The sequence below is a fragment of the Eptesicus fuscus genome, chromosome 20, assembly GCF_027574615.1.
Source record: "Eptesicus fuscus isolate TK198812 chromosome 20, DD_ASM_mEF_20220401, whole genome shotgun sequence".
NCBI lineage: Eukaryota > Metazoa > Chordata > Mammalia > Chiroptera > Vespertilionidae > Eptesicus > Eptesicus fuscus.
The window spans coordinates 221054-248031 of NC_072492.1; the positions used below are offsets into that span (position 1 = coordinate 221054).

At 64.4% G+C, this 26978-nt stretch overlaps 1 protein-coding gene across 3 annotated transcripts; it reads right to left on the reverse strand.

Moving 5' to 3' along the window:
• Positions 1-269: 269 nt before the first annotated feature.
• On the reverse strand, positions 270-26978 carry MAP2K3 (mitogen-activated protein kinase kinase 3). 3 transcript variants are annotated; one of them, XM_008160944.3, is made up of 12 exons: positions 26713-26978; positions 11310-11376; positions 10943-10991; positions 9920-10033; positions 9686-9805; positions 8349-8465; positions 7083-7134; positions 5710-5837; positions 5268-5345; positions 2597-2736; positions 1707-1752; positions 270-1234 (listed from the first exon to the last, which is right to left on the reverse strand). In XM_008160944.3, the coding sequence occupies exons 1-12, from the start codon at positions 26759-26761 to the stop codon at positions 1151-1153; spliced, it is 1044 nt and encodes a 347-aa protein (XP_008159166.1). In that variant the 5' UTR covers positions 26762-26978; the 3' UTR covers positions 270-1150. The 3 variants fall into 3 exon arrangements, with proteins under 3 accessions (XP_008159166.1, XP_054565261.1, XP_054565260.1); XM_054709286.1 differs by lacking the exon at positions 26713-26978 and adding an exon at positions 23766-23808; XM_054709285.1 differs by lacking the exon at positions 26713-26978 and adding an exon at positions 23167-23339.

The following is a 26978-nucleotide window of genomic DNA, read 5'->3' on the forward strand; positions in this document are numbered from 1 at the left end:
AGGGGAGGGCCCCGCTCGGTCCGTCACCTGGGCATCGGGCAGAGCGCTCTCCCACGGCCAGGGGTCAGGCCCACCAGAGGTCAGGCCTGTGCCTGCTGCTCCGCCCAGCACCCAGCACAGGACTGGCCCCTCAGCACAGCCCCGGGGGCCCCGGTGCAGCCCCTCCCCCCAGACCACACTGCCCGGCCCCATCCCAGGGGCAGGGGTCCTTCCCGGGGCCACAGGCACTCCCGAAGCGTGGGCTCGCCACGGTGACAGTCTCACTCCGCCTTCAGACCCACTTTTTTTTTTTTTTAATTAAAACAGCAAACAGGTAACTGCCCCAACCCATCAGGGACAGGACCCAGGACAGGTAGTCCTTTCTTAAAAAAAAAAAAAAAAGCATATATGTATATGTGTGTGTAGACACACACACACACACACACACACACACACACACACACTAAGCAAATCTACAGCCTGCCAGGCCAGCCTGAGGAGTGTCTGAGCAGGGACTGGAGGCCAACCACCTAGACGCACCTGAGCAGAGTGAGTCTCGGCTGCTGGCCCGGGCGGCTCCACACCATGCAACATCAGCAACAACAACAGCAACAAAAACCCAGCCAAACCCACAAAGCAGAAGGAAAAAGAGGATACATTAAAAAAAAAAAAAAAAAAAAGTGAGCCGACGCCCCTAGTAGATGTGATAGGAGGGGCTGGGCCACCGGGTCCCGTGGAGGCCTGCGTGCCCGCCCGGCGAGGGCTCCGGCAGCTGGGTCTCCCTCAGGGGCTCACCCCATCCGCACCGCCCACACCACCAGCACGAAGTCCTGAGTCAAAGTGTGCAAAGTCCATTCAGTCAAGAAGTAAAAAAATATACAACTTGATGGCATCCGGGCAGGGCCAGGCAGTGCACAGGTGCCGGCTGCCTTCTCTGTGAGGGGCGGCAGCATCTGGGGGCATCCAGGACCCCCCAAGTCCAGGGTCTCGGGGGCTGAAGACTTGGGGTCCTTGAAGCAGCAAGACAGAGAACTGGTAGGCCCATGGGAGCCGCGAGGAGCCCCAACAGTCTGGTTCCTGGGCACTTGGGACCAGGATGCCCACGGCCAGTGGCAGTAGCTTAGGGGTGTGGGCAAGCATCGCCCCGCGAGGGCTCTGGGCCGTGGGTCCCCTACGAGTCCTCTCCCAGGATCTCCGTCACAAAGGCAGCGATGTCCGTCTCCTTGGCTTTGTGTAAGGTGAAGAAAGGGTGCGCCTGGGGGGCCGGACAGAGCGTGAGGGGGGCTCCCGCCGCCCCCCGCGCCCCCCCCCCCCCGGTCTGGGCCAGTGTGCCCACCGGGCAGACCCCACAGCCTCCTAGGACTCCGCCCAGAAGGCCTCCGTTAGGACAGCAGTCGGCTGCCTCCTGGGCCCTCCACGAGGCATCCACTGGCCACAGCACCTTCAACGTGGAATGCCCGCTCCATCGTAGGTAAGTCCTTATTCATCCTTCCAGGCCCACTCCAAATGCCACCTCCTCCAAGAAGCCTTCCCTGATGCCTTCAGATAAAACAGCCCACCTGCCTCCCCACCCCGCCCGCTGTGGCCCTGCCTGTGTGCCCTCTGCAGGGCTCCTCGTGGGGCTGATGCCTGAATGACTGACTGCAGGGCCAGCCCGAGGAGCGGCCTGCCTGTGCATGGGGACGCAGCCCTCCCCCGAGAGCCGCCCAGCGCTGCCCCCCACTCACCATCAGCTCCAGGTAGCTCATGCGCTCCGCGGGGTTCTTCCTCAGGCTAGGAGAGAGAGGGCAGGCCGGGGTCAGGCCGGCCTGGAGGAGGGGTCCAGCCCCTCAGGCCAGACACATGCTCCGGGCTTGGGGAGGAAGGAGCGGGCTGTTCTGGGAGCTCCTGAGGAGGGAGGGGCCCAAGGGGCTCTGCCTCTGGGGTTAGCTTTCTCATCTCTATAGCAACCCAGGAGATTCCCAGGGAACCTCACATTGAAATGGTACCACATGCTGCCCTCAGCGCTCAGACCCTTGGTCGGGAAGGGCATTCCCATCACAGGTCCCAGGGGAGGGAGCCGAGTGGAAGGCGCCGAGGGGACGTGACGGGGCCCCTCTGTCTTCAGTCTGTTTATTTTCTGACTGTGTCTCTGCTCATCGCACACATACTGACATGCCATTTTCTCTCTCACTTCTGAACAGCTTGTAATTTCCTTTTTCAAAACTCTTTCATAAGACAAGAGCACGTCAGAATTCACTCGAACCTCCACGCAGCTTTCCCACGTTTTATCTCCACGTGGGCGACCACGGCCACAGCGCTGCCTTCGCCTCTCCCCTGCCCGTTCCTCACGCACTGCTTCATACGGCTCCTGTGGGCACCCCAGCTCGGGAGAGTCCCAAACACCAATAAAGCGCCTTTCTTCCTGCTGTGCCAGCCCCCTAAAGCGCTCTGCGTTCTCTCCGCCTCCCCGGATCTGTCCGTGTCAGGGAGACGGTATGGAAACCCCGAGGACCAATGTCAGACTGCCCTGGGGCTCCGCGCTGCCTCGGGGCTGGACGTGAGGTTGCGGGGCTCTGTGCTAGGGGAGAAGGTGCCGGGCAGGGCAGCCGCTGTCCAGCCAGGGCGCTGCACTCACCACTGGGCAGTGAAGTCCACAAACTCCGGAGAGAAGCGGTCAGCCGGGAGCTGAGGGGACGGCTCTTCCACCACCTGCTTCAGCTGCTGGAAGGGGGTCCCCCAGGACTCGTAGGGGAACCGCAGGATGGCCATCTCAATCTGCAGGGAGGACGGGGTGCCGTCACACTCTGCATCGGCAGCAGGGCAGGTGGCCGGGGCCGCGAGGCCGGTCAGGGCTGACACGTGACACCGGGTCAAAGGTGAAAGCCAGGTAGACCCAGCAGCTGCGGCTCCGACCACCCAGCAGCAAGGACGGCTCCTGGAGCAGGGCCTGCCCTGGGTGTGACTCTGACCACCCTCAGATGTTCAAACAACCTGAATTCAGACGATTCCACATACACCCAGGTTCCGGCTAATCTAGAAAAACCCACGGAGCTGCAGCCGAGTCACCTGTCCGAGGCAGCAGCTCGCTGTTCACAGGCCACTGGCCCCCAAGCATCTCCTCACTGCTCCCTAATGTCCCCTAACCCCTCCACCTCTGCCGTCGATCTGAGCAGCGGCTGCTCCAGAGGCGGCAGGTGGAAGGAAAGACACTTACCCTTCTCCCCAAGGGTGGAGGGGAGGGCGGACCCAGGCCCACATCAGTCGCCGCTTCCCAGCAGCACCGCTCCAGGCTATCAGATGTGGAGTCTGAGCCCCGCCTCCTCCATCGTCCCCCACGGACCCCCACCGCCCCCACCCTGCAAGGCCCATTCCCAGCCTCCTCCTCCAGAAACCTCCTCCCCCCACCACGGGTTCTCCCTGAGCCCCGGATGTGTGGCCGCCGCAGGTCTGTCCATCCCGCTGGGCGTGGACCTAGGCTCCCTGCACGTGGCATCGGGGCCCGCTCTGCGCCCAGGCCAGCCCCTCGCCCATGCCTCGCCTGCCTTAGCAGGAAGTCACTGTAGGACACACTGGCCGGCTTATGACCAACTCTGCGTTCAGTTTTCCCCGCCGAAGTGAAAACACCAAATCAGGTCAACACAGGCCCCGCCTGAAACAGCACAGACGTCCCAGCGGCGGGCGTGATGCACAGCAGAGACCGCACCTCAAACACACGCTCACGCCGGCAGCCGGCACCGAACAGCTCGCCGACTGCTCTGCTAAGAGCCTTCCCATGAGGCTGACAGCCCCTTTCCAGCCGAGACACACGTACCCCAGAGAGGAGGCTGTGCACCGCGCAATGGGCGTGTGCGTGTGCGTGTGCGTGTGTGTGTGTGTGTGTGTGTGCGTTTTGCATTAAGGAAAATTGAAGGTGTCACCAGTTCCTCCACTTTGTCTGACAAAATGACTTTGATTCTCAGTCACTGTGAACAGACACAGGTTGTAAAATTACAATGAGGAGGAGGATTATGGCAACTGCAGCATCACTGAAATCTAAGACACCTCCAATGACCCTGACCTCTCTAGCCTCCCCCACCCCTGGCCCCGGCTCACCCAGGCACACCGGGCCCGGCTCCCACCGGGCACACCGGGCCCCGGCTCCCACCGGGCACACCGGGCCCGGGCTCCCACCGGGCACACCAGGCCCGGCTCCCACCGGGCACACCGGGCCCCGGCTCCCACCGGGCACACCGGGCCCCGGCTCCCACCGGGCACACCGGGCCCCGGCTCCCACCGGGCACACCGGGCCCCGGCTCCCACCGGGCACACCGGGCCCGGGCTCCCACGGGGCACACCGGGCCCCGGCTCCCACCGGGCACACCGGGCCCGGCTCCCACCGGGCACACCGGGCCCCGGCTCCCACCGGGCACACCGGGCCCGGCTCCCACCGGGCACACCGGGCCCGGCTCCCAGCAGAGACTTTGCTGCTCTGCTCCTGCCGCCCAGCCACGCCCCAACCCGCTGACCTCTCCTCCACGCCCGGGCACCTCTATCTGACTATGGACTGCACTCTGCCCCCAACACCAGGAACTGAGGGACTGAGGCAGAGAGGGTGCTCCTCCCAGCACTCGGGCCAGCAAGTCACCAGGGCTGACTCCTGCAGGCGAGGCCCCGAGCACGCGGGTCTCCGCACACGTCACCCCAGCGGCATGCTAGACTTCCTCCGTGTCCTCAGCTCGTGGCCACAGCGGGCTTCCCAAGAATAATTAACTAACCCGTGGCCCACCCAAGTAGGGGCCAGGGCTCGACTGGATGGTTCTTAAAAACGAGAGTCTCAGGGGCCAGCCCCTCACCTGGACCTCCGGGGCAGCCTCCAGCTCAGCCAAGGGCTGGGCACCGCCCCCAAGCCCGGCCCCACCAGCTCAGGATGGAGAGCCCGCCTGCCCCACCCTGCACCCCATGGACGCGCACCAGGACCCCAAGGGCAACACGCTTCTCGCTGTGAAGACATTTTAGGGCACTTGACAATTTTGCTTTTAAGATTATTTGAGTGGCAGGCGCTCACTTAGTTTGGAATTGGCTGTGATTTCTCACAAGCGACACAAGTCTGGAGTCAACTGGGCACCGCTGTCCAGAGCTTCTGCGCAGGCCCCTCACCGCCAGGGAGGGTCAATACCACCGCGGCCACTCCCTTCATTATACTGTCACTTGGGGCACGTTTCAGAGTGAAGCCAACACTTTCTCCCGGGGCCTGAACTATCTGACAGCCCCCCAAATGCTCCCCAACCGAACGTGCCCCCCGCCAGCCCGCAGGCCCAGCCGGGTACCATGGTGATGCCGAGGCTCCAGACGTCGGACTTCACGTTGTAGCCCTTCTGGTTCAGCTCCGGGTTGATCCTCTCGGGCTGAGAAAGACCAGGGAGGCATAAACACCCTCCACGGGGAGGGGCCGCACAGGGGAGCCTGAGCCCCCGGCCCCAAACTGAGGAGTCAGTCTCCCCCGTCTCCCGGGGACAGATGAGGAAACTGAGGCCAGGGAAGGTCAGGGTCTCGTGGTGGAAGCCTAACCCTTGCCTCAGAGGTGCCCCCGACGGGGGCTGAGAAGAGCACCTTCAGGACCCTGGAGGGGGGGCCTGCAGAGACCCCCCGAGCTACCTCCGTGTGGGGTCCATAAAACCTGTCCTCCCAACGGGTGCTTCAGAGCAGGACTGCGAACCGGGGGGAGGCCCTGGGCGGCGGGGTGGCCCGGGGCGGGGGAGGGCTGCTCACGGCCATGTAGGGCTTGCAGCCGGCGTCCATGGTCTTGGCCACAGAATCCACCAAGTAGCCGCTGATCCCGAAGTCACACATCTTCACGTGGCCCTCCTTGTTGATGAGGACGTTCGAAGGCTTTACATCTGCAGGAACCGAAGGGCCGTTCAGCCAGGGCCCCGGCCGGAGGGCTGCAGGCGCCCCCCCCTCCCCAGCCGCTTGGGCAGACACGGCAGGACCAGGGCGCGCTGAGGGACCGAGGCTCGGGGAGGCTCTGCCACGCCCCGGGCATCAGCCGGGACGACCGTGGAGGACGCGCTCCAGCCACTGGCCCCGCGTGAAAGAAAGCCAGGGCTTCGCCGCCGTCCCCAATGGCGTCCAGTGCCGTCCTCAGCCTGTGGACGAGGATCCTCCTGGCTATGCAGCCACACCCTTCCAGCACAGCCTCCAGCTCTGGGGTCTTCACAGGCTGGAGGTGGCAGTCACCGCTGAGGGGGAGAGCCACAAACCACCCGAGTGTCCCTGCCCAGAGCCAGCAGGTTCCCAGGAAGCTCAGGGCAGCTCACACCACGGGCGAGTCTGAGGCGGACACGGAGCCCACCCCAGTCCGGAGCAGGCCTCACAGCGGGGAGTCTTCAGCAACCCCCTCCCCCATGTGCTGCCTACGGGACTGGGTGGAAGAGAAACGCACAGAGAAAGGACTGGCAGGCTCCGTGCTGACCTGCCAGCAGGGGTGAGCCGGGTGGGGAAGGCCAGAGCGGCCAAGGGGCTCAGTCTAGTGAACTCTGTAAAAACCAGCCAGCCTGGAAGAAGCCACCAGAGTCACAGCAGGAGGAACACAGCACACACAGCCTGGGGAGCTCAGGAACATGAGGCCAAGGGAAAGAGGCTAGACAGAGGCACGGGTGTGGAGGCAACTGATATGAAGTTCAAGAACAAGACAAACCAATCTATGTGTGTGTGTGGCGGGGCGGGGCGGGGGGGGGGCGGTCAGACGAGGAGCATTGGGGGACATGGGGGGCAAGCACCAGCCAGAAAGGGCCAAGGGAACTTTCCAGGATTGGGGCGGGGGCAGACGAAGCCAGTCCCGCCGGCAGCTGGCAACAGCCCGCCTAGTCCTTGCTCGAAGCCCCAGCAAACCTGGGGGCAGGGGGAGGCGGTCACCCAAAGGGCCGGTACTGGCTCTGGGGGGGTCCGAGGAAAATGGCTGGACACGTGCAGCGGCCTCGCTGGGAAGAGCCTCACCACTGATGCAGCAGCACATCCCGCCTCTCCCTCCCTGAGCTCAGCAGGCTCCTCTGGGGGAGGGAGAGGCCGCCCTCGCAGGACAGGCTGAGACCACGCACGGGGGGTGGCCTGGGGCCCTCCCTGGTGGCCCGGTGGGCACTGACCTCTGTGAATGACGGACAGCTTGCTGTGCAGGTGCTCCAGGGCCCTCACCACCTGTGCGCAGGACAGAGAACAGAGCGGATGCGGCTTGCGGTGCACCAGCCAGGACAGCGCAGTAACCCCGCCCGCCCGTGCCCACCTGTCGCCCTTACTCACACACCCAGCCCCCACCAACCCAGGCTCCTGCCCACATCCCGACCTTTGCCCTAGACACCTGGCGTCTTTGGGACAGGCGCCTGCCTCCTGCCTTTCTCCCACCCAGGCAGGTGGGCAGAGCCTCGGCCCACACATTCCCAGGAAATGATGTGCTGGAAACCACTGCACAGTCCTGGGCCTGTGACCCCTACAGGGCATGGCCACCCCTGCCAGGCTCTTGGGTGAAACCCAGCCTGGGCAGCCTCCCGCTCCTCCCCGCGGCCCGGCCCCCTCTCCCCCCCAAGACCCGGTCCCCTCAGCACCCGGCTGGGTATGTTCTCAATAGTCCCAGATGCAGCCAGAAGGAAACAGCACAGCCAGACCCATTTCCTTGTCTGCTCTGCTGCCAGGACGCTCGAGCCCAGTGCTGCTACCTCCTCGAGCAATGCTCACCCTCAAAAGGTGGGGGCTGGGTAAGAGGGTGAGGGATGAAGCAAGAAAGAAAAGACTCAGAGACAGAGCCAACACGTGGTGGCTGCCAGAGGGCGGGGGTGGGGAGGTGGAGGAGGGTGGAGGAGGAATACATGGTGATGAAGGAGACTTGACTCGGGGTGGTGAGCACAACACAATACACAGACGATGGGCTGCAGAACTATGCACCTGAAAGCTGTAGAACTTCACTAACTGTCACCCTAATAGACTCAATACAAATAATAAATAATAAATGGGGGGAGGGCAAACTTTTGGATGCAACCCTTTCTCCCCCTTTCCCCAGCTTAGCGCCCCTCCCTGAGCTGCCTCGGGCCCTGTCAGCTGAGGAAGCTGTGCATACTAAGTCCTTTCAAAATGGTCCGGGAGCCTGGGCATTGCACACAAGGGCCTAGAGGCCCTGGAGCTGCCAGATCTGTGTGTCTCTGGGAGCCCAAGGCCCAGGGTCTCCTCAGCAAAGGCTCTGGCCCAGAGTGGAGGTGCTGGGGCCCTGCGGGCAGTCGCCCAGGTTCAGGGCCACACTGGGGCGCAGCTCAGCCCAAGAACCACCAGGAGACTGGGCTTTGTGCCTGCCGGGCCAGGCCAGGGCTCTGGCTATGGACCTGGAACTCCCAGCCCCCTGCCCCAGCCCTGAAGCCACTTACAGACACAGCAATCTCCCCCAGAATGTCCTCGGGAATCTCCATGCCTTTTTCAAGCACCTTCCGGTAGAACTTGTCCAGGGACGTGTCCATGAGCTCCATGCAGATCCACACGTCTCCCTGGGGCAGGAGGGGGGCGTCTAGAGGTCACCTCAGGCCCAGGGCTGCCCTGAGCCAGGCCTCTGGCTGATACACCTGCCTCTCCCCCAGCTCCTCCCAGTCTGCCTCCCAAAGCTTCCTGACCCGCACCCTCCTCCGCCTTCTGGCTGCACAAGAGCCTCCCCCGTCACCTCTGGGCTCCCCTATCTGATCTCTAAAGAACACGGTGATTTCCAGGAAGAAGTGACTAAAACACTGGGTCCCTCCAACAGCCACTTCTGGAATCTGGCCATGACCCAGGCCCACAAAGCCTCCGGCTTCAGCCCTGGTGGCCCTACCACACGGGGCACCCCAGCTTGAACCCTGACAGACAGGTCCCTCCTCCCCCGCGATGCCTGCCTCCCCCGCCTCTGCACCTTTCAGGACAGCCTTCTTGGGAAGACGGGGTGCAGCACTCCTCGGGGTTCCCACAGGCCCCTGGGCCCCTGCCAGCTCTGACCCAGCACCCGGGGAGGCTCTGAGTGGCACGGGGATGGAGCCTGGCCTGGCACACAATGGGTCTGGACACTCAACAAGCTCAGGGACCCACTCGGTGCTCAGAGAGTGAGGCTGGGCCAGGAGCCCGACCTCCCCTGAACCAGGCGGCAACCGCCACGGTGAACAAGAGCACCCAACCTGGGCTCCTGGCTCCGTCCACACCCCATGGGCGACGCCCCAGCAGGAGCCCATGCTCCCAGCTCCAAGGCCACACCCTGCTTCACCCAGTCTCTGCCCACACCCACCCCCACACACCCTCACAGCCGCCCCGCCCGGAGCCCACCCTACGGCCAGGATGCTGCTCAGGCAGGTGGTCACACCACCTGGTGGCACACGCACTGAACGCCAGGCCCCAGGCCACACCATTGCATCATGACAACCTCGAGAGGTGAGTATAGTTACTGGTCTCATTTCATAGACAGGGAAACTGAGGAAGGAAGCAAAGAAGACAGGCGTCTGGCTCCGAGGCCTGCACTCTCCAGAGCCCTGCTCTGCTGTCCCACAGGGAGGCAGGACCCGTGCACTCCTGTGCCCAGCACCCTGCAACAGGGGCCCTCAGCAAGTGTCTGCTGGGGCCCAGAATGACCCAAAGTGGGCTTCATTCAGGCTGGGGGGCTGGGGTAAGCGTGCCATGGAGGGAAGGCAGGGTGTCGGAGCTGCTAGCCCCTAGCCTGGCACCCCGCCCTCACTCCTGCAAGGCCCACCTCTCGGAAGAGGGCCCCGTAGAAGGTGACGGTGTAGAAGCAGTCGACTGTGCGCATGTTCACATCCAAGTCCATGAGCAGGCGCTTCTGCTCCTGGGAGTTCACGGTGGCCCGGATCCGCTGCCAGCGAGAGGGCCGTAGGTCAGGGGCCATGCGGCAGGAGGCCGGCCCCCACCATCCTCAGCCCCCAGGTGTCCTGTGGCCGTGCTCCCCGGCAGGCGGGACCCCGCTGACCTTCACAGCCATGATGGTGCCACTCTGGGCGTGCCGCACCTTCTCCACCACGCCGTAGGCTCCACGCCCGAGCTCCGAGATGGTCACCAGGTCATCGGCCTCCACCTCAAAGTTCTTGGGGAACAGAAGAGAGAAGGTTGGCGGTCAAAAGCCAGGAGCTGGCCCTGCCTGCTTCAGTGGAGACGGCTGGGCAGCGGGAAGGGAAGACAGCGGCAGGTCAGACCTGGATCCAAGTCTGCACCAGCCCCTCCTGCAGTGCGGCCGGGACAAGGCCTTCCCTCTGAGCACCACACCCCCATCCACAGGGCAGGCGCAGCACCAATGCCCCGGGACAGTCTGTGAAGTGCCCCCACGGGCACAGGGGACTCGAGGGAGGCCCCTTCCCTCTCGCTCCCCATCCCACTCAGAAGGGTAGACTAAATTATTCAATTTGCTGAGTGCCTACTACGTGCAAGTCCCTTTTAGGCACTGGAGACACAGAGAGAAAAAAAGCCTTGCCCTCACAGTAAGCGGCGTGGCCGTGGGCCATCTATTCTCTCGAGCTCGCCTTCTTGCGGGAGGCAGACCCAAAAGAAAGAAGCAAGTAGATGAACTGGACATCAGACAGTGACGGGTCAGGCAGGAGAGACAAGCCTGAAAGGAGCTGTCCGCAGGGAGAGGCCTCATAGTGAGGTCGCTGCCTGGAGCCCCCTGTGTCTCATGGGTCCAGCGGGGTCCCTGAGCCAGGACCTGCAGTCCCTGCCCGGCCGTCGGTGCCTGTGGGACTCAGGTTCCAGGCTGCACCCAAGAGTCGGGCAGGGGTCTGCATGCCCCACACAGTCCCCAGGTGATGTGGGGACAGACTCGGAGGGAAGGAAGCTCAGCAGGACCCCAGGAGGCAGGACTGTGCCCTTCCAAAGGGACCATCAGAGTGAGGGCTGGGAGCTGGGCTCTGCTGGAGCCCACACACCGCTCCTGGCCCTACGGGGTCAGCTCGGGCCCCTTTGAGGAAAAGACTGAGCTCAGGCTTCAGCCAGCACCTACCCTGTCTCCAATGGTGATGAAGGTCCGGGAGTCCAGGTTCCTAGGGGGCCTTTAGGAAGAACACAGACCCCATGAGACTCTGAGAACCACACCCTTCCCAGCAGAGAAGGCGCCAACCCGGGGCCAGAGGCGCGTCCATCCCCAGGAGGCAGCACTCCTCAAGGCCCCTCCTCTCAGGTGCCAGGTGCCCCCTCCTCTGAGGCGGGAGATGAGCACAGCCGGGACCCAGATGCCACGAGCCCCAGGCCCCGACCAGGCAGAGGGCTCCGCGGGGCTCCGCCGGGCCCACGACCCCTACTTGCCCCGTCCACTGGGGCCCCTCCAGGAGGACCCCAGGCTGAGCCCGGGGAGACGGAGGCAGACTCACGTGGGGCTGGGCGCGGGTGGCTTGGACACACAGGCTATCCGCAAGTCCTTCTTCCTCTTGGCCTTTCCTGAAAGGGAGAAGCGAGGCAGCTGAGACAGTGTCCGAGGCGACCGAGCCGTGGGAACTGGCCCTCCCCGGCTGCTGACCAGACGGCATCCATCGGGCAGAGCTGTCAGCTCCCAGCTGCGCTGCCCGCCCCTCCCTGAGCCTCAGTTTCCGCATCTGTCATGTCAGAGGTGGGGGACGTGGAGCAGATGCACGCTGGGGAGTCCCTGGCTGCACCAGTGCCCTTTCCTCCTGCCCCTCAGGTTTGCCTCTGCTGCCCCTCGAAGGGACGCCCCGGAAGCCCAGTCTCCTTATCGGGGTGCCAGACAGGCCTGAGCCCTGAGGCAACGCCTTTCTCACTCTCACCCCGAGAACAGGCCAGGGCTTGGCCTCCTGCGCCCGCCCACAGGGCTGACGTCCATGCCTCTCAGAACAGCTGAGTGTGGCCAGGTCCTGGGCAGGCGGTCATGTGATGCTCGGAGAGACTCCTCCATGGAGCACTGCCGGGGTGGGGGGCTGGCACGGCAGAGGGCACTTCCTTAGGCCCCCTTTTAAGAAGGCGCAGGAAACAAGGCGGAGACCTCAGGGAGCCCGTAGGTGAGGAGCGAGGCGGCCTGGGGCCAGCCCTTGCTCCCAGGCACCCAGATCGGGGCTACGTTTCCCAGAGAAGGGAAGGGGCTTGCCCAGGTCACTGAGCGCCTGGGTGGCCAAGCTGGGACTGGACCATGACTTCCCGAAACCCCCACCGCAGAATCGGTGGCACTACGTGCCTGCTCCCGCACAGCCCTGCACAGCCCTGCACAGCCCCGCACAGCCCTGCACAGCCACCTCTGACACTGGCCCGGGGACCTTGGAACCGCCTGGCCCTGCGCCACCTGCCGCAGGTGTGTGGAGCACCAGGCAACCTCCACCCAAGCCCCTGAGCCAGGTCCACCTCCGCCACGCCTCACAGGTGGCCTCAGCACCTCCCAAGACCCCAGCACGGGCTCCGTGCTCAGGCCCCGCAGCCAGGCCCCCGGCCCCCGGCCCCCCGGCCCCCTGGCCCCCCGGCCCCCCGGCCCCCCGGCCAGGGATGGGATGGGGCTGTTACTGCTGCTGGAAGACGAGGCAGCCCAGCTGTCCTCAGAGCTTGAGTCCAGGACACAGAGCGGCCCTGTGGGGATGGGCCGGGTCTGTACTGCTGTCCGTGGGCAGACACAGCAGTCTCCACAGAAGCCACCTCAGGGACCCCCGATGCCAGGCCCAGAGCATGGGCTCTCTCTGCCCCAAGTTCAGATCCCACCTTGGCTCCCGCAGGCCTCTGAGCCACGGCCCCGCCAGCTGGCCCAGCGGCCTCGGGCACACGTTTCCACAAACAGCACTGGCGGCGGCGGCTGTGCTCACGGCGCTGCCAGCTGCCCCCCGGCCCTGGGTGCACAGGCACCTGGGCACGACCTCACACCTGAGCTGCCTTCACCCCGTTTTACAGAGCGGCCATGTGGATGGGGGGCGGGCTGAGTGGGTCTCCAGTCACGTGTATGGCCCCACCGCCCCGAGGGAGGAAGTCTTAGCCCCACTTTATTTGGGGAAACTGAGGCTCCAAGGCGAAGTCACTGTACAGTGAGCTGGGGTCTGTCTAGGAGGCGCTCCTGGATGTGCTGACTCAGACACACAGCCCAGCCCGCGGCTCCCGGCCTCCTCGAGGGGCTTCCCGCTGCCCGGCCGCCCGCTCCCCAACAGGACTCAACGGGCACCTCCTGCCGACCCGGAGCCCAGCTCCTCCCCACTGCCCGGCCCGCACGTCCCGCACAGCTACAGGGAGCCAAGAGCTGGGCTGCAGGACGGGCAGTTCAGCTCGGCCCCCAGGCACTCAGATCTGACAAAGTCGCCACTGGCCTTGGGGGGAGGGAAAGGGCCCGGGCTGAAGGGGGAGGGAGGGGGCTCAGCTGACACATACGGAGGATCCGCCAGGCCAGCATCGCCAGCGTGGCCTTTGGGGTGTGGCAGCCCGAGGCTGAGGCCGCGCGGGTCCCCCTCTCTGCACCTCCAGGTCTGAATTTGCAGAGAGGACCCCAGAGACATGCCCAGCGCCCAGCACGGTGGGTCTCCAATGTGGCCTGGGCACTGGGTGTGGCACACACACGGGTCCTGTCAGACAGACGCGGTCACCGGGGTTCGTACTCAGTAATGAGGATCAGTGAAGCCTTGTGTTCTGGACGTGAGGCTTTTGTAATTAGCAAGTAAGACATTTTATGTTTCAAGTTAACCAGCGCGGGCCTGCTGGGCCTGCCCACCGCCTCCCGCACGGGCCTGCTCTCGCCCCACTCGCACCTTCCTCCGCTCCAGCCTGCACGCCACCGCCGCCCCAGGACGACAATGTCCTAAGATGCGCGCCCCTCACCAAGCCTCGGTTTCCCTATGTTTCCAGGGAGCTTCCACCCCGGCCAGGCCAGGGGCGTGAGGGGCGCGTGGAGGCACAGGGCACCGGCGAAGGGGCCTCACGTCTGCTCCCCTCCGGCCCTGGGGGGACAGCGGTGCTGTGAGCACAGGGACTGGGCGGAGGGGAGGGCGGGGGGGGGGGGGGGGACAGCGGTGCTGTGAGCACAGGGACTGGGCGGAGGGGAGGGCACGGGGGGGGGGGGGGGGACAGCGGTGCTGTGAGCACAGGGACTGGGCGGAGGGGAGGGCACGGGGGGGGGGGGGGGACAGCGGTGCTGTGAGCACAGGGACTGGGCGGAGGGGAGGGCACGGGGGGGGGGGGACAGAGGTGCTGTGAGCACACAGACTGGGCGGAGGGGAGGGCACGGGGGGGGGGGGGGGACAGCGGTGCTGTGAGCACAGGGACTGGGCGGAGGGGAGGGCACGGGGGGGGGGGGGACAGCGGTGCTGTGAGCACAGGGACTGGGCGGAGGGGAGGGCACGGGGGGGGGGGGGGACAGCGGTGCTGTGAGCACAGGGACTGGGCGGAGGGGAGGGCACGGGGGGGGGGACAGAGGTGCTGTGAGCACACGGACTGGGTGGAGGGGAGGGCACGGGGGGGGGACAGAGGTGCTGTGAGCACACGGACTGGGCGGAGGGGAGGGCACGGGGGGGGGGGGGACAGCGGTGCTGTGAGCACACGGACTGGGTGGAGGGGAGGGCACGGGGGGGGGGGACAGCGGTGCTGTGAGCACACGGACTGGGCGGAGGGGAGGGCACGGGGGGGGGGGACAGCGGTGCTGTGAGCACAGGGACTGGGCGGAGGGGAGGGCACGGGGGGGGGGGACAGAGGTGCTGTGAGCACAGGGACTGGGCGGAGGGGAGGGCACGGGGGAGGAGGGGGACAGAGGTGCTGTGAGCACAGGGACTGGGTGGAGGGGAGGGCACGGGGGGGGTGGGGGACAGAGGTGCTGTGAGCACAGGGACTGGGCGGAGGGGAGGGCACGGGGGAGGAGGGGGACAGAGGTGCTGTGAGCACACGGACTGGGTGGAGGGGAGGGCACGGGGGGGGCGGGGGACAGAGGTGCTGTGAGCACAGGGACTGGGCAGAGGGGAGGGCACGGGGGAGGGGAGGGCACGGGGGAGGAGGGGGACAGCGGTGCTGTGAGCACACGGACTGGGCAGAGGGGAGGCCCTCCTGCCATCGGGGTCACCAGGCTGCATCTGGAGGGACGTCTCCCTGGGGCTCGGCCAGCTGGGGGGACGGCCCAGGACCAGGCCCTGGGCACCCGCTGCTGCCACTCTTCGCCATGGACGTCAGCACCGGGCCCAGATGGCCGGGCCGCCCGGGCCGCCCAGGGCGAGGCTATGGCAACCGTCGCCACCACAAACAGTGTCACAGGCCACCACAAACAGCCAGCCTCGGGGGCACAGCGCCAGGCATCCATGTCCTCGGCCTGCACCGCCTCCCAGCAGGCCCACAGGCAGGGGACCAGAACTCGGCCCCAGCCGTAGAGAGAGGCGCCCTGGACTCAGACACAGCTCCGCCGGTCTGCCCACCCTGCCGTCATCTCCTCCCACCTTCTCTCCCAGCTCAGGGCCTTTGCACGTTCTGTTCCCTCCGCCTAGAATGTTCTCCTCGATCCTCACCTGCACCTGCTCAGAGAGGCTCTTCTCGTGGCTCCCGCTAGGCCCTGACTGATGGCTCCCTGGCGTCCAGCTGGCCTCTCCCCCGTCACTTCCCACCTGTCTCCTGCAGCCGCTATCTGAGCCCTGCAGCCGCGCCCCGCAAGTGGCTTCATCGGGTGACAGACCAGCCTCCCAGGGCTGAGTGTGTCCAATGCGGCTATCAGTGCCACGCCTCAGCAGCGCCGGCCGCGTGGCAGATCAGATGGAACCATCTGGAAACCCACAGTACCCAAGGTAACGCCAGGCCCCAGCCCCAGAAGGTCACGCTCGTAACACTCGCCGCGGCAGCCCCACCGCCAGTGTTTCCTGCGTCTGACGGACGGTCCAGAGCGGAGGTGGATGGACCACGTCTCAGAGGGAGGGCCGTCGGAGCGGACGGGAAGGCGGGTCTGCTGGCTTCAATGACCAAACATCAACCGAGAGCCTGAGCGGGGCCGTCCTGCCCGCCAGCCCCGTCCCCAGGCCTGGGGGTTCTACGTAAGCAGATCTGCGCCTCTCTCCAGGGTGCATCCTGGGAGCAGAGGGTGGGCAACCCTCACCATGAGCCCTGCCAGGGCTCCGCTCACAAAGGGCGCCCACCACCTCCCATTCCGTCCCATCCCAGTTCCCAATGACGAAGGCAATGCTCCCATCAGGTAAGGAACCCCATGCCGCCAGGGAGGGGGAGACCCGATGTCCAGAGCTCCCCACGCTCCTTCCCAGCCCGTCTCGTGCAGCTGGTCCTCTCTCCGGTCGGGGACCCGGCGAGATCGACGAGGCCAACGCACTCGGCTGCACCGGGGACGTGCGGCCCCGGGCCGGCGTTCGGGGGCTCCCTGGATGGCTCACCGGATGGCTCGTGCTCACAAGCCAGGGCCCACGCCCAGCATCTGACGTTCACCCCCACTCACTGCCGGCATCACACCAGCTCCCGGCTGAGGTGCTCAGAGCCCCCGGGGCGTGGGGAGGGGGACACGGAGGCTGGAGCCCTCCATGGCATCCCTCCCTCACCGAAGCCCTGGGAGCCTCGGGGTCACCCCAGTCAGGCTCTGGCAGGCGGCAAGGACAGGCCTGTCACTCAGGCAGCGGCCAGGGTGTCCCCAGTGCTGCAGGCCCTTACCCTGAGGCCTGGGAGGATGGAAGGCTCTCTCATCACTCATCTACACATGCCAGGCCTGGCACCTGCCAGTCACCAGCTGTACCCCAGCAACAGGGGAGCAGCGGGCGAGACTGTGGAGAATGCTCAACCCCAGGTCCTGGCCTCCCAGGCCCCTGGTCCCCCCTCATCCCTCCACTTTCTCATCTGCAAAGCGCCTGATGAGGATTCTCTCTCTGCCCGCCTCCCGGCAGCCGTTTGCTCTACGATGAGCAGACAGGGGCCTCGATGCCCAGGCTGTGCTTCAATCACGGGCACGCATCAGTGTCTGAGGACGTTCTGAGAGTCACAGCGTGGGGGTGCTATTAGCATCCGGTGGGTAGAGGCCAAAGATGCTGTTTCACAACCCACAACGCACACCCAGGCCCCACCACCGAAAATAAATCCAGCCCCCAAAACAACCGACCACACCCTGGCCATGTGCTCAGTGCTTAGCGCATCTGTCTGAGCCCAGAAGGGTTGTGGGTTCGATTCCCAGTCAAGGGCACAGGTTGCAGGTTCGATCCCCGGCCCAGTCAGGGCACATGCAGGAGGCAGCCAACCAATGTGTCTCTCTCACACTGATGTTTCTCTCTCTCTCTCCCTCCCACTCTCTCCAGAGATCAATGGAAAAGAGATCCTCGGATGAGGATTAAAAGAAAACAAACAGCTGACCACAGAAGAAGGGACTGACAAGTGAAGTCAGTTTATGTAACGTTCCCACAGAATTCCAAACACGCTGTGTGCTCTGAAGAGGAAGAAGTGGGCCCAGGGATCTCGGGGGACTCTTGGAGGTGAGATTTGAGCCGCGGCTGACTTGGGGAGAAGACAGCTGTGGGAAGCTCCAACCTTCCTGATGCCGCGGCCCTTTAATACAGCTCCTCATGCTGTGGTGACCCCCAACCATAACATTATTTTCGTTGCTACTTCATAACTGTAATGTTGCTACTGTTATGAATCGTAATGTAAATATCTGTGTTTTCCGGTGGTCTTAGGCGACCCTGCTAGCGGGTCTCAGCCTGTGGGTCGCGGCACTAAAAAGGTTGAGAACCGCTGCTCTAGAGCAACAGGGGTCTGAGCACAGGGGGCAAGTGCACAGGGGCTGGGCAGGGAGGAGGGGGGCAAGAGGAAGAGGCTGCGCCCGCCTGTGGAGCCCAGCGGGGAGCCTGAGGCCGCCCCAGGGTGCCGGTGGGTCTGAGGGCTCACAGGTCACCACTCGAGGGAGCTCAGCACCATCCAAAGTTCCACGGACCCAGAAACCCCACTCCAAGGAACCCATCCCTAGGTCACAACTCTCACAGATAGAAAGAATCAAGAGCCACCAGCATTTGGTGAGCACCTACTGTGCGCCGGGCCTGTGCTGAGCATGGAATCACATCCCACCCAATCCCTGCAGCAGCCCCAGAGGCAGGGCACCTGAGCTCTCCATTCCACAGATGAGGGTACGGAGGCCCCGGTTTACAACATCCAGAGACCGGCAGGGTCTGTGGGCCCCTCAGCAGAACAGCAGGCAGCACCCTCCCTGCGTGGTGGGGAGTGGGAGCAGGAGGAGGAGAGCGGGTGGGTGAAAGGGAGAAGGCGCTGGTCTCCGCATAGAGGGGTCCAGGAACAGCAAAAAGCTGTCTTTTTGTGCCCTTGAGATTCCTAACCACATGCAGTCCCAGCTACTAAAACGTAATTTAGATAAAATAACAAGAAAACAAGAAACCCTGTCTACCCCACGTCTTGGGCTGCTGCAGGCCTGGGACTCGTGCCTGCCGCTGGCAGTCGGACCTCCTGGTGTCCCTCTCGGGCTCCAGCAGCAGGGCCTGCTCAGAGCTGGACGGTGCCGCAGACGATGTCCAGGGCAGACACGGGAGAGGCCAGGGTCACCCCCAAGGCCTGGAACACAGGTCCCGGCTCCTGGGGCCGTCAGACCCCGGCTCCCTGAACGGCAGCTGTGGCCACTCCGGCCGAGGCGGACAGAAAGTGAGTGAGGCAGGGTGGGCTTTGGCGTCAGGGAGTCTGAGCTGTGGCATGACCTTGGGCAAGCCAGACCCCTCCCTGAGCCTCAGCCCCCGCCCTGGACATCACAGTGAGTGCAATGGCCTTGACCCCCAGGAGAGAACGAGCCTAAGTCAGGGCAGCGAAGACAAAGCCAAGCTCCGAAGTCAGACTGATGTCACTTCAAGTAAGTCACTCCCCACTTTAGGCCTGTGTACTCGTAAAACTCAGTGATATTGCTCTGGCCAGTGTAGCTCAGTGGCTAGCACACCAAAGGGTCTCAGGTTCGATTGCTGGCCAGGGGCATGTACCTGGATTACAGGTTCGATCCCCAGCCCTGGTCAGGGCGTGTGTGGGAGGCAACCAATCTATGTGTCTGCCACAGCAATGTTTCTCTTTCTCTGTCCTCCCCCTCCCTCCCCTCTACTCTCTCTAAAAATCAATTAAAAAAATATCCTCAGGTGAGGGTTAACCAAAACTAAAAAATAACGAACTCAGTGATGCCCGGGGGAAGCACACCCACGCTGCTGGGTGACCACGAGGCTGGGTGAGACCCTGCAGGTGAACTGCCTGGCACCCACCTGGCCTTGGCCCAAAGGCCTCTGGTTATGAAGGTGAACCCTCAGACCACAGTGTGGGCCCCCCGCGGACAAGGTGGGCCTCCACACTTGAGCCCCAATTCCAGGCTTCAAGAGGCTGTGGCTGGAGAGGGATGTTCCCTGAGTGACACCCAACCTTCCGAGAGCCTCAGGAAAGCGGCCTCCCAGTGCCCACAGGTCCCCGCGGGGCCGGTGTGAGGTCATCCTAGCTGCCAGCCACCTGGGCATGCTGGGCAAAGGGTCCAAGTGCCTCTCTTAGCTGGCACAGTCGTTCTTGGTTTTATTACCGTCAGGATCAGCACAAAACCTTCCCCACAGGGCGACGGAGAAACAGCCGGGAAGGTGTCCTGGTGGTAAAGCACGACCTGCAGCTGAGGGCAGACGGCGCCCCTGGCCTGGCAGGTCTCCGCCCTCTCACCTTCCACAGCAGCCGCAGATGGGCGTTTCATTGCCATCGGTCACATGAGAACAGCGAGGCTGCTCGGGGGTCCCAGGGGAGCCGGGACACGGCTGGATCGAGAACCAGCCCCCCCCAGGAGTCCCCCCAGACTCACCTATCAAGGGTCCAACCACATCACCACAGGGCCTGCCCCTGGCGACCTCGGACGGACGCAAGCTGAGGCAGTGGCCGGAGGGCATGGTGACCAGGTCAGGTCACGACAAGCAGAAGACGGAGAGGCAGGAAACAGCCTCCGACCCACACCCGGGACCGTCATGGCGGAGTCCTGTCCAGGACGCGGCAGCACGGCCACCGACACCCACACAGCACTGCTTCCTGTACCGCCATCTCCCCGCTCCCCCGCTGCTTCCCAAGAGCGCCCACACCCGCCCTGCGCCAGGCCCCGGCTCGCACTCCACCCCTGGCTAAGGCGGCCCCTGCGCCTGAGCCGGTGCCTCACGGGACGCACGGGCGGGCCCCCGGGAGCCGGGAGTTTCAGATTCACTTAAAGCAGCAAGATCAGCTGCAAACACTCAATTCGTGCCCTCGGAGCGGTGTCGGTCCTGCTGTCCTCCCCGGAGGCAGGGAGGACAGTGAGGCCACCGGGCTCCTGAGGAAGAGGCAGACCGGAGCCCACCACCACCTACCAGGGCGCCGGGCGGGTGGGCGCGAGCCCGGGATCCTGCAGAGCGTGGCCGAAACCTGCCCGCGCAGGCGAGCGCGCCGTCTGCAGTAACGGCAGCGAGCATCTGCCATCTGGCCCCCGCACCCGTGGCCAGTTTGGCTCAAATAGTCTCTCGTGAAATTTCTCTGGCGGTGCGGCCGCTCCTCACACTGACATTCACTTGGCAGAGGGGCCGGGGCTGGAAGCGGCCGCCCGGGCCCACCCTGCAGCCCAGGCCCTGGTGGGTACAGGCAAGCGCCCTGGGCACCGCCGCTCCCCGCTCCCGGCTCCCGGCTCCACACCAGGTGCACGTGGCGAGCCTCTGTCAGAAGCCCGGCCTCCTTGCTGGAAGCAGCAGGGCATGGCTTTATCTGAGCTGTTCTTAGAAAATCCTCGAGAGAGATGAGGGCTGAGATAACCCAGGGGAAGGGGAAATGGGCGGCTGCTTTAAATGGAGGCTTTTTAACTAGAATGCTTACCCAGAGTGAGCGACATCTTTGCCGGTTCAACGAGAGACTGAGCTCCCTTTAGCTCCGAGAGAGAGGACCCTGGCTTCTCCGACCTGCACAGCCACTGTGGTGGTGACAGTGTTGGAACCCTGAACCTGGGGTGTGGCACTGGGCCAGGAGGTGTCCGAGCGGCCCCCGAGCAGCTGGGCGGAGCCGGGGGGAGGTCAGGGAGCCCTGGGATGGGGTCACGCGGAGGAGCCGGGCCTTGGAAAGCAGCGAGGCCCCACGGCGGCAGGCACGCTCCTGGCCCTGCCCGGCGTCCTCAGGTGACGGCGAATCTCTGTGGGCTCGTCTGGAGATGTGCAGGTCAGGGCTGGTTTTCCCGAGAAGTGTGTTTAGACTCTCCAGGTCTCAAACTTAACACAGAAGCCATGTGTCCCCGTGGGCAAGGCCCCGCCGGCGAGCCTCCCTTAGCACGGAGGTGGCTGAGCTGACGGTCCTTGATGCTTCTATGTTGCACGCACAACTAGAAAAAGTCAGCCATACATCAGACAGAATGAATGAAAAGAAACTATAAAGACTGTCTGACTTAAACAGACCTCTTTTAACCTAAACTGAAACTATATAAAAGGATTTACCAAAGAGAGGGGGGTAGCTAAAGTATTTAAATAAATGAATCAACCTATGTCTTTTAGGTATCGACCTAATTCTTAGAGGTATTAACAATGGCTGTTCTTACTTTAAATTTGGAACTGAACTTGTCAGATATAAATTGTAAGTTTCTCTGCCGAGTCCGTGTGCCTGCACACGTGCGCGGTGAGCACGAGAGCACTTCCTGCCTCTGGATGGCACTGGGGAGTGAGGGTAAAGGCGGTGCTTTAAGCCTTTAAGCCTGGGCACTCTACAACTCTCAGGAAAGATTCACGAACTCAAATGCTTGTCAGGTTCATGCGAGCCGAGATTAATCCTTAGGAAATAAAGCTGGCGTCAGTCTGTTGGTTTAAGTAAAAGACACGTCTCTCTGAGTCCATGCTCATAACTGACTTTGGTGTCTGTGAAATACGCTTCTCAAGGTCCAGTGATAAAACAGCAACGAGTGCCAGGACCGGGGAAACCCGGGCGCCGCTCGGTGCTGCCCGCTGCCCGGCTCCCCTTCTCCGACGTTCGCGCCCTCCACGCACTCGGGTGGGACTGAAAGCAGGGAAGGACGATGGCCGACACTCCGGCGAGGAGACCTGCACACTGCCCAGGTGTGACAGAGGCACTTCCAGAAATGCCACGAAGTAACTGCCTGGTCTGAGCGAGCTCACAGGACAGAAAGACTGAACCCAGGCCTGCCGCCTGCTGGCTCCGGCACCTCCCCACGACGGGCATCGGACACTCGCCTCCGCCAGCCAGACGTCAGGCTCCTCGCAGACAAGACGCCGCGGACATCACAGGTGGACACCTGCGGCTCCGCACGGCCTTCCCCACCTGTGTGCTGATTAGATGATCCTTGATGCTTGTCCTTTGGGCCTCGCTCATGACAACTGCACATGTGTCCATGTGCCACCGGGTGCCAAATCCAGGAAGAGGAGACGGAAGGTAGGAATGGGGTCATGATCTTCCGGAGAGAAAGGACCAGGGTGGTGCCGGGTTCTTGTTCTGGGTTTGTTGGTACGGTTTTTGCGATAAGGCCCTAAGGCTCGAGGCGCCTTCAGCCCAACTCAGATCCCACGGCTCGGTGCTGCCCCCCCACCGTGGTCAACAAGGCGGGACTTCCAGGGGAGCTCCAGCCTGCGCGGCGCCCGGTGGGGTCCTCCTGCGGCCCCAGCGCTCTTCCTCTGCGGCCAGCCTGGCCCTGCGCCCCTCAGGCCGCCGGCACCCTGGCCTTGGTCTGGCTCTCGGAACTACTATTCCCAGGACCGCCTTCTGTTCCCGGGCAGAGAGAGCTCTGGAAGAGTCGAGGCTCCTCGCTCACTCAGTATTCCCTCAGCGGGCACTGTGCCTGGCACCAGTGATGTTCTACCAACTGCGAGGCCGGCCACGGAGGCTCCTGTCCTCCTGAGCCCCCTCCACCTCCCCTTCCTGCTCCGGGAGAGGCAGACCTATGCACCCAGTGCTCTCTGCTCCCGGGGCCCTGCCCAAGAAGACCCAGGCGGCAACGGGAGCCCAGCACCAGCGTGGGGACCGGAGCGCAAGAGCCTGGTACGCGCTGGCTGGCACTGCAGGACCCTGCCCCCTGACCACCCCCAGGTCCAGGCTCCCAAGCCCATCATCAGAAGCCGGGCCTGTGTATGCGCCCACCACCGAGCACCTGCAATAACGAAACCACAACAGACGCCCTTCCGGTGACGGGCGATGTGGGTCTTTATCGCCACCCTGCGAGGGAGGCGCTTACCCCACTTTACAGAGAGGAGACTGAGGGGCAGAGAGGCCCCGTGAGGAAGGCAGGAAGCAATGGAACCATCAGAAATGGAAGCACAGGCTCATTCTTACCCCCTAAGCTCGGCTCTGCCCGATGTCCAGGCTCTTTGCGGGGAGGGGACAGTCTGGCTGTGCCCCGTGCTTGACACTCAGCGAGAGGAAAGTGAATGTCTGCAGCCATCTGTGTGGCTGCCAGCAGGACAGGCAGGCGGGGTCCCCATTCCCATTCTGCAGGGGCGGAAACTGAGGCCTCTCCTCACAGGGGTGGGCCACGCCAGGGGACTGAAGCCACTGCAGAGTGCAGTGAGTGCACCGGACACTCCGTCCCACGCCCCGCAGTGCGGGGGGCTGAGCCGAGCTCCGGCTGCGCAGTCTTCACCTCTCCACCCCTGTCTCCCGGCTCAGGCCGACCCGCACGCCGGGCTCCTCAGCTCCCAGGCCCACAGCAGTGCGTCTGGCCTGAGAGCGCCCGGGCCGATGGCAGCGAAGAGCCGCCGCCGCCTGCCCTGCTCCCTGAGCAAGAGGAAGCAGGGCGCTTGCCTAACAGGAGATTCCCGGGCGGGGCTGGCACAGGGCCAGGAGCCTGAGGTCCGAGAAGGGAGCCACCCCCCTGCCCAGCTCAGACCAGGGGCTGACCTGCAAGGCTGGGCTCACAGTCTCCTTTTACCCACCAGACGGCAGCAACCAGCAGGACGGCATGCCCGGCAGGTGAGTCAGTGCCCAGCACCCGCTGACTCACCCACCGGAAGCCTTGGTGGCCCTGGCTCTGTCCCCACAGGCAGCGAGAACTGTGCTCCCTTCGGGCCGGGCCGGCCGCGGAGCGCTTCCTGTGCGTCACACCGGGCGGAGCAAGTCCCCAAGGTGCCGCCCCGCCTCCCCATCGCCGGAAAGGGGCGCTGCGGGGCGGAGGCCCGCACTCAGCAGGACACAGACGCGCTCCGCACCCGCAGTGCGCCGGGCAGCAGGCGGGCACGGGGGTCAACCACGGGGTGCCTGGCGGGGGCCCTCTCGGCGCGGAGGGGGAGGGGCAGGACAGGACTGTGTGGCGCACCAAGGACACGTGTCACTGAGGCAGCAAAGCAGGACCACGCAGACCGAACGTGCTCCGGCCCCTGGCCCAGCGCCAGCTGCCTCTGGCTTCTGACTCCAGCCAAAGGCGGCCTGTGGGTGAGGAAGCCCGGGCAGGCCGCGGGCGGGGGAGGCAGGGCGCCCCGAGAGGCAGGCAGCTGGCTCAGAGGCAGAGCTCCCGCAAGGCCCAGTGCCAGCCACGCCCTGTCGCTCACACCCCTTTGAGGAGCCAGAGCACCACACTGGGGCCCTGTGCCCAGGGGAGGGAGGACGCAGCTCTGTGGACTCGGCCGAGCCACACCCCCGCTGACCTTGGTGTTGCCATCTGTCCAATGGGTGGGACGCAGTGAGTAGGAAACGTGCCGACCGGAAAGGGCTGTGCACAGAAGAGGCATCACCTCAGGCTCAGCCGCCGCCAGGTGGGCACGGCCTGCAGGAGACACCGCGGGGCCCAGGTATGACGGGGTGAGGGGAGTCCACCCAGCTCAGCTCAAGCACCCAGCACAGGAGGAGAGGGCCCTGGGGGCTCTGGAGAAGGAGAGCCCCAGCTCCACGTGTCACACCTGACCGCGGGCCAGGCCTGAGCCTGTCTCCTCGCCTGTCCCTGGCACCTGACGGGAGCTCGGGGTGGGAGCCGTGGGCATGCTTGAGGGGCACGTAGCTTCCCCTCCACATCCTTTCACAGACCCCAAAGGGCTGGCAGGGCCCTGGCCTGGGGAAGGCCTTCCCTCTCCCCCACCCAACATCCTCTGTTACCTGAACTCACAAACTGAACCCTCTCCACAGGCTCCGGAGGGCAATGGCAGGGCTGAGTCGCACAGCACAGGGACCCAGCACGGCCTCCTCACGGGTTTGCCCTTCACAGCCTGCAGCGCCCACTGCTATCTGATGACGCGTTCCCGCCGCGCAGGTCTGCAAGGGCCTCCGACAAACACGGCTCCCAACCTCTTCCTGCGCCCCCAAACACTGTCAGTGAGACGGGCACTGTCTGAGTCCCCGTTCCGACCACGCCAGACCTGGCCCGCGCTGGAGAGAACTGTCTCCTGTCCCAGCTCTCCGGGGGCTTCTGACTTCCTGGATCCCAATTCCACACGGTCTGCAGCCAAGTCCCGCCCCAGCCACCACCCCCTCGAGTGCCGCCGGAGTTACTCACGGAGGTTGGGCAATGGTCAGGGATCCGACTCCCGTTTACGTAAGAGGCAACTGCCCTGCCCACCTTCGGCTGGGCCCTGGCTCCCAGCCACCACAGCCCCTCCCCGGACTCTGCATACCCTCCCGCTGCCTGGACCCTCTTTCACCAGGGGCAAAGAGGTGAGAGCAACCCCTCCAGTGCCAGTGGCTCCCTGTCTTCCCCACCTGCAACTCTGCAGCTCAACCCAAGCAGAGGCAAGGCCTCGCCCCCAGGCTGAGCCCTTTCTAGAAAAAAAAAGGTCACAATGGTAATAGGACAGCACAGCAACCATCCCTTCCTAAGCACCTACTGTGGCCAGACACCACGCTGTGGTCTCATCACCCACTCGTGCTTAAAACGTGTTAGTCGTCACTAGGTAACAGGATACTCCAGAGTCCAGAGAACGGAGGTGTGATTACGCCTTTTTACAGATAAGGAAACTGAGCCTAGTGACACCCCTGCTGCTGGAGGGAGGCAGCCCACTCGTTACAGCTACTTCCAGTTTGGAAATCTCCCACACAACCCAGCCTGCTGAGACACCCACATGCCAAAAACAGACTTTCCTCTTCCTGCAAAAAAATCCCCCTTCCACCCTCCAGCTCACCACCCGCCCCCCCCACCCCCACCCCACACACACATGACAAATCCTGCAGCGGCAGTCACCACCTCCCAAAACTTTCCAGGAAGCCGGCTCCTTGGAGAAGACAAGAGCAAGCCCACTGCAGCCAGCACTCTGGGCTGGCAGCTGCCCAGCATCCCCAGACGGCAGGGGCTAGCCTGGCAGCAGCCAGCTCTGGAGATCCTGGGACCTGGGGGTGAAGGGGAGCTCCCCATGCAGAGAGAAGCATGCAGCCACGAGGAGGAGGTGGTTGTGGTCAGGGAGGATGGGGAGCCAGGAGTTTCCCAGGACGCAAGATGGCCAGAGTGGGGCAGAGGACTGGGGGTTCTGGCTGGAGTATGGCCAGGGCAGCACTGGGGGGGGGGGGGGGGGGGGTTGGGGAGGGGTGCAACAGTACAGCGAGACCCCCAGCAGGGAACCCCGCTGGGGCCCGAGGGACATCAGTCGGATCAGCCTGGACACAGCCCTGGACCCAGGCGTGGACCGGGCTGGCGCAGGAGCTGGGGCACCCAGGCTGGGCAGTTCCGCCTAAAGAAGGTCGGAGTGACGTTCCCGATCGGGGGGGGGGGGGGGGGGGGAGAAGGGGATTAAGAGGCGATCCTGCCGGAGCTTGGGCCTGGGTGCAGAACCGAGGCCTGAATCGGTTTCAGAGAGGCCCGAGGCCGGAGTCGGGCCGGGCGGGCTGGTGGGATCGCGGACGCTCGGGACTCGCGCCCGGGCCGCACTGGGCGGAAGGAAGCCGCGGGCCGGTGGCGCCTACCTTTGGCGGGGGGCACGCCGGCAGGCGGGCTCGGGGCGGGCGACTCCATGGCGTGGCGGCCCGACTAGTCCAGAGGACAATGGACTCGCCGCGGGCGGAGCAGGCGCATGGCTGCGGCCGGGAGGCCGGGGCGGAGGAGGCGGCCGACGGAGCGAGGGAGCGGGGCGAAGACGCGCCGGTGGCAGGCGGCGCCGGAGCTGGACTGTGCGGCGCCCGGGGCCGGGTCGGAAGACCAGACGCAGGACCCGCCCCCTCACACCGACCGG

Coding starts and splice junctions, on each gene's coding strand:
- MAP2K3 (XM_054709285.1), bottom strand. CDS start 23,275: ATGGCTGCAGACATTCACTTTCCTCTCGCTGAGTGTCAAGCACGGGGC. Junction 7,135..8,348: donor TGGGGGAGATTGCTGTGTCT/GTAAGTGGCTTC, acceptor TCCTGCGCACAG/GTGGTGAGGGCCCTGGAGCA. Junction 5,346..5,709: donor GCTGCAAGCCCTACATGGCC/GTGAGCAGCCCT, acceptor GGTCTTTCTCAG/CCCGAGAGGATCAACCCGGA.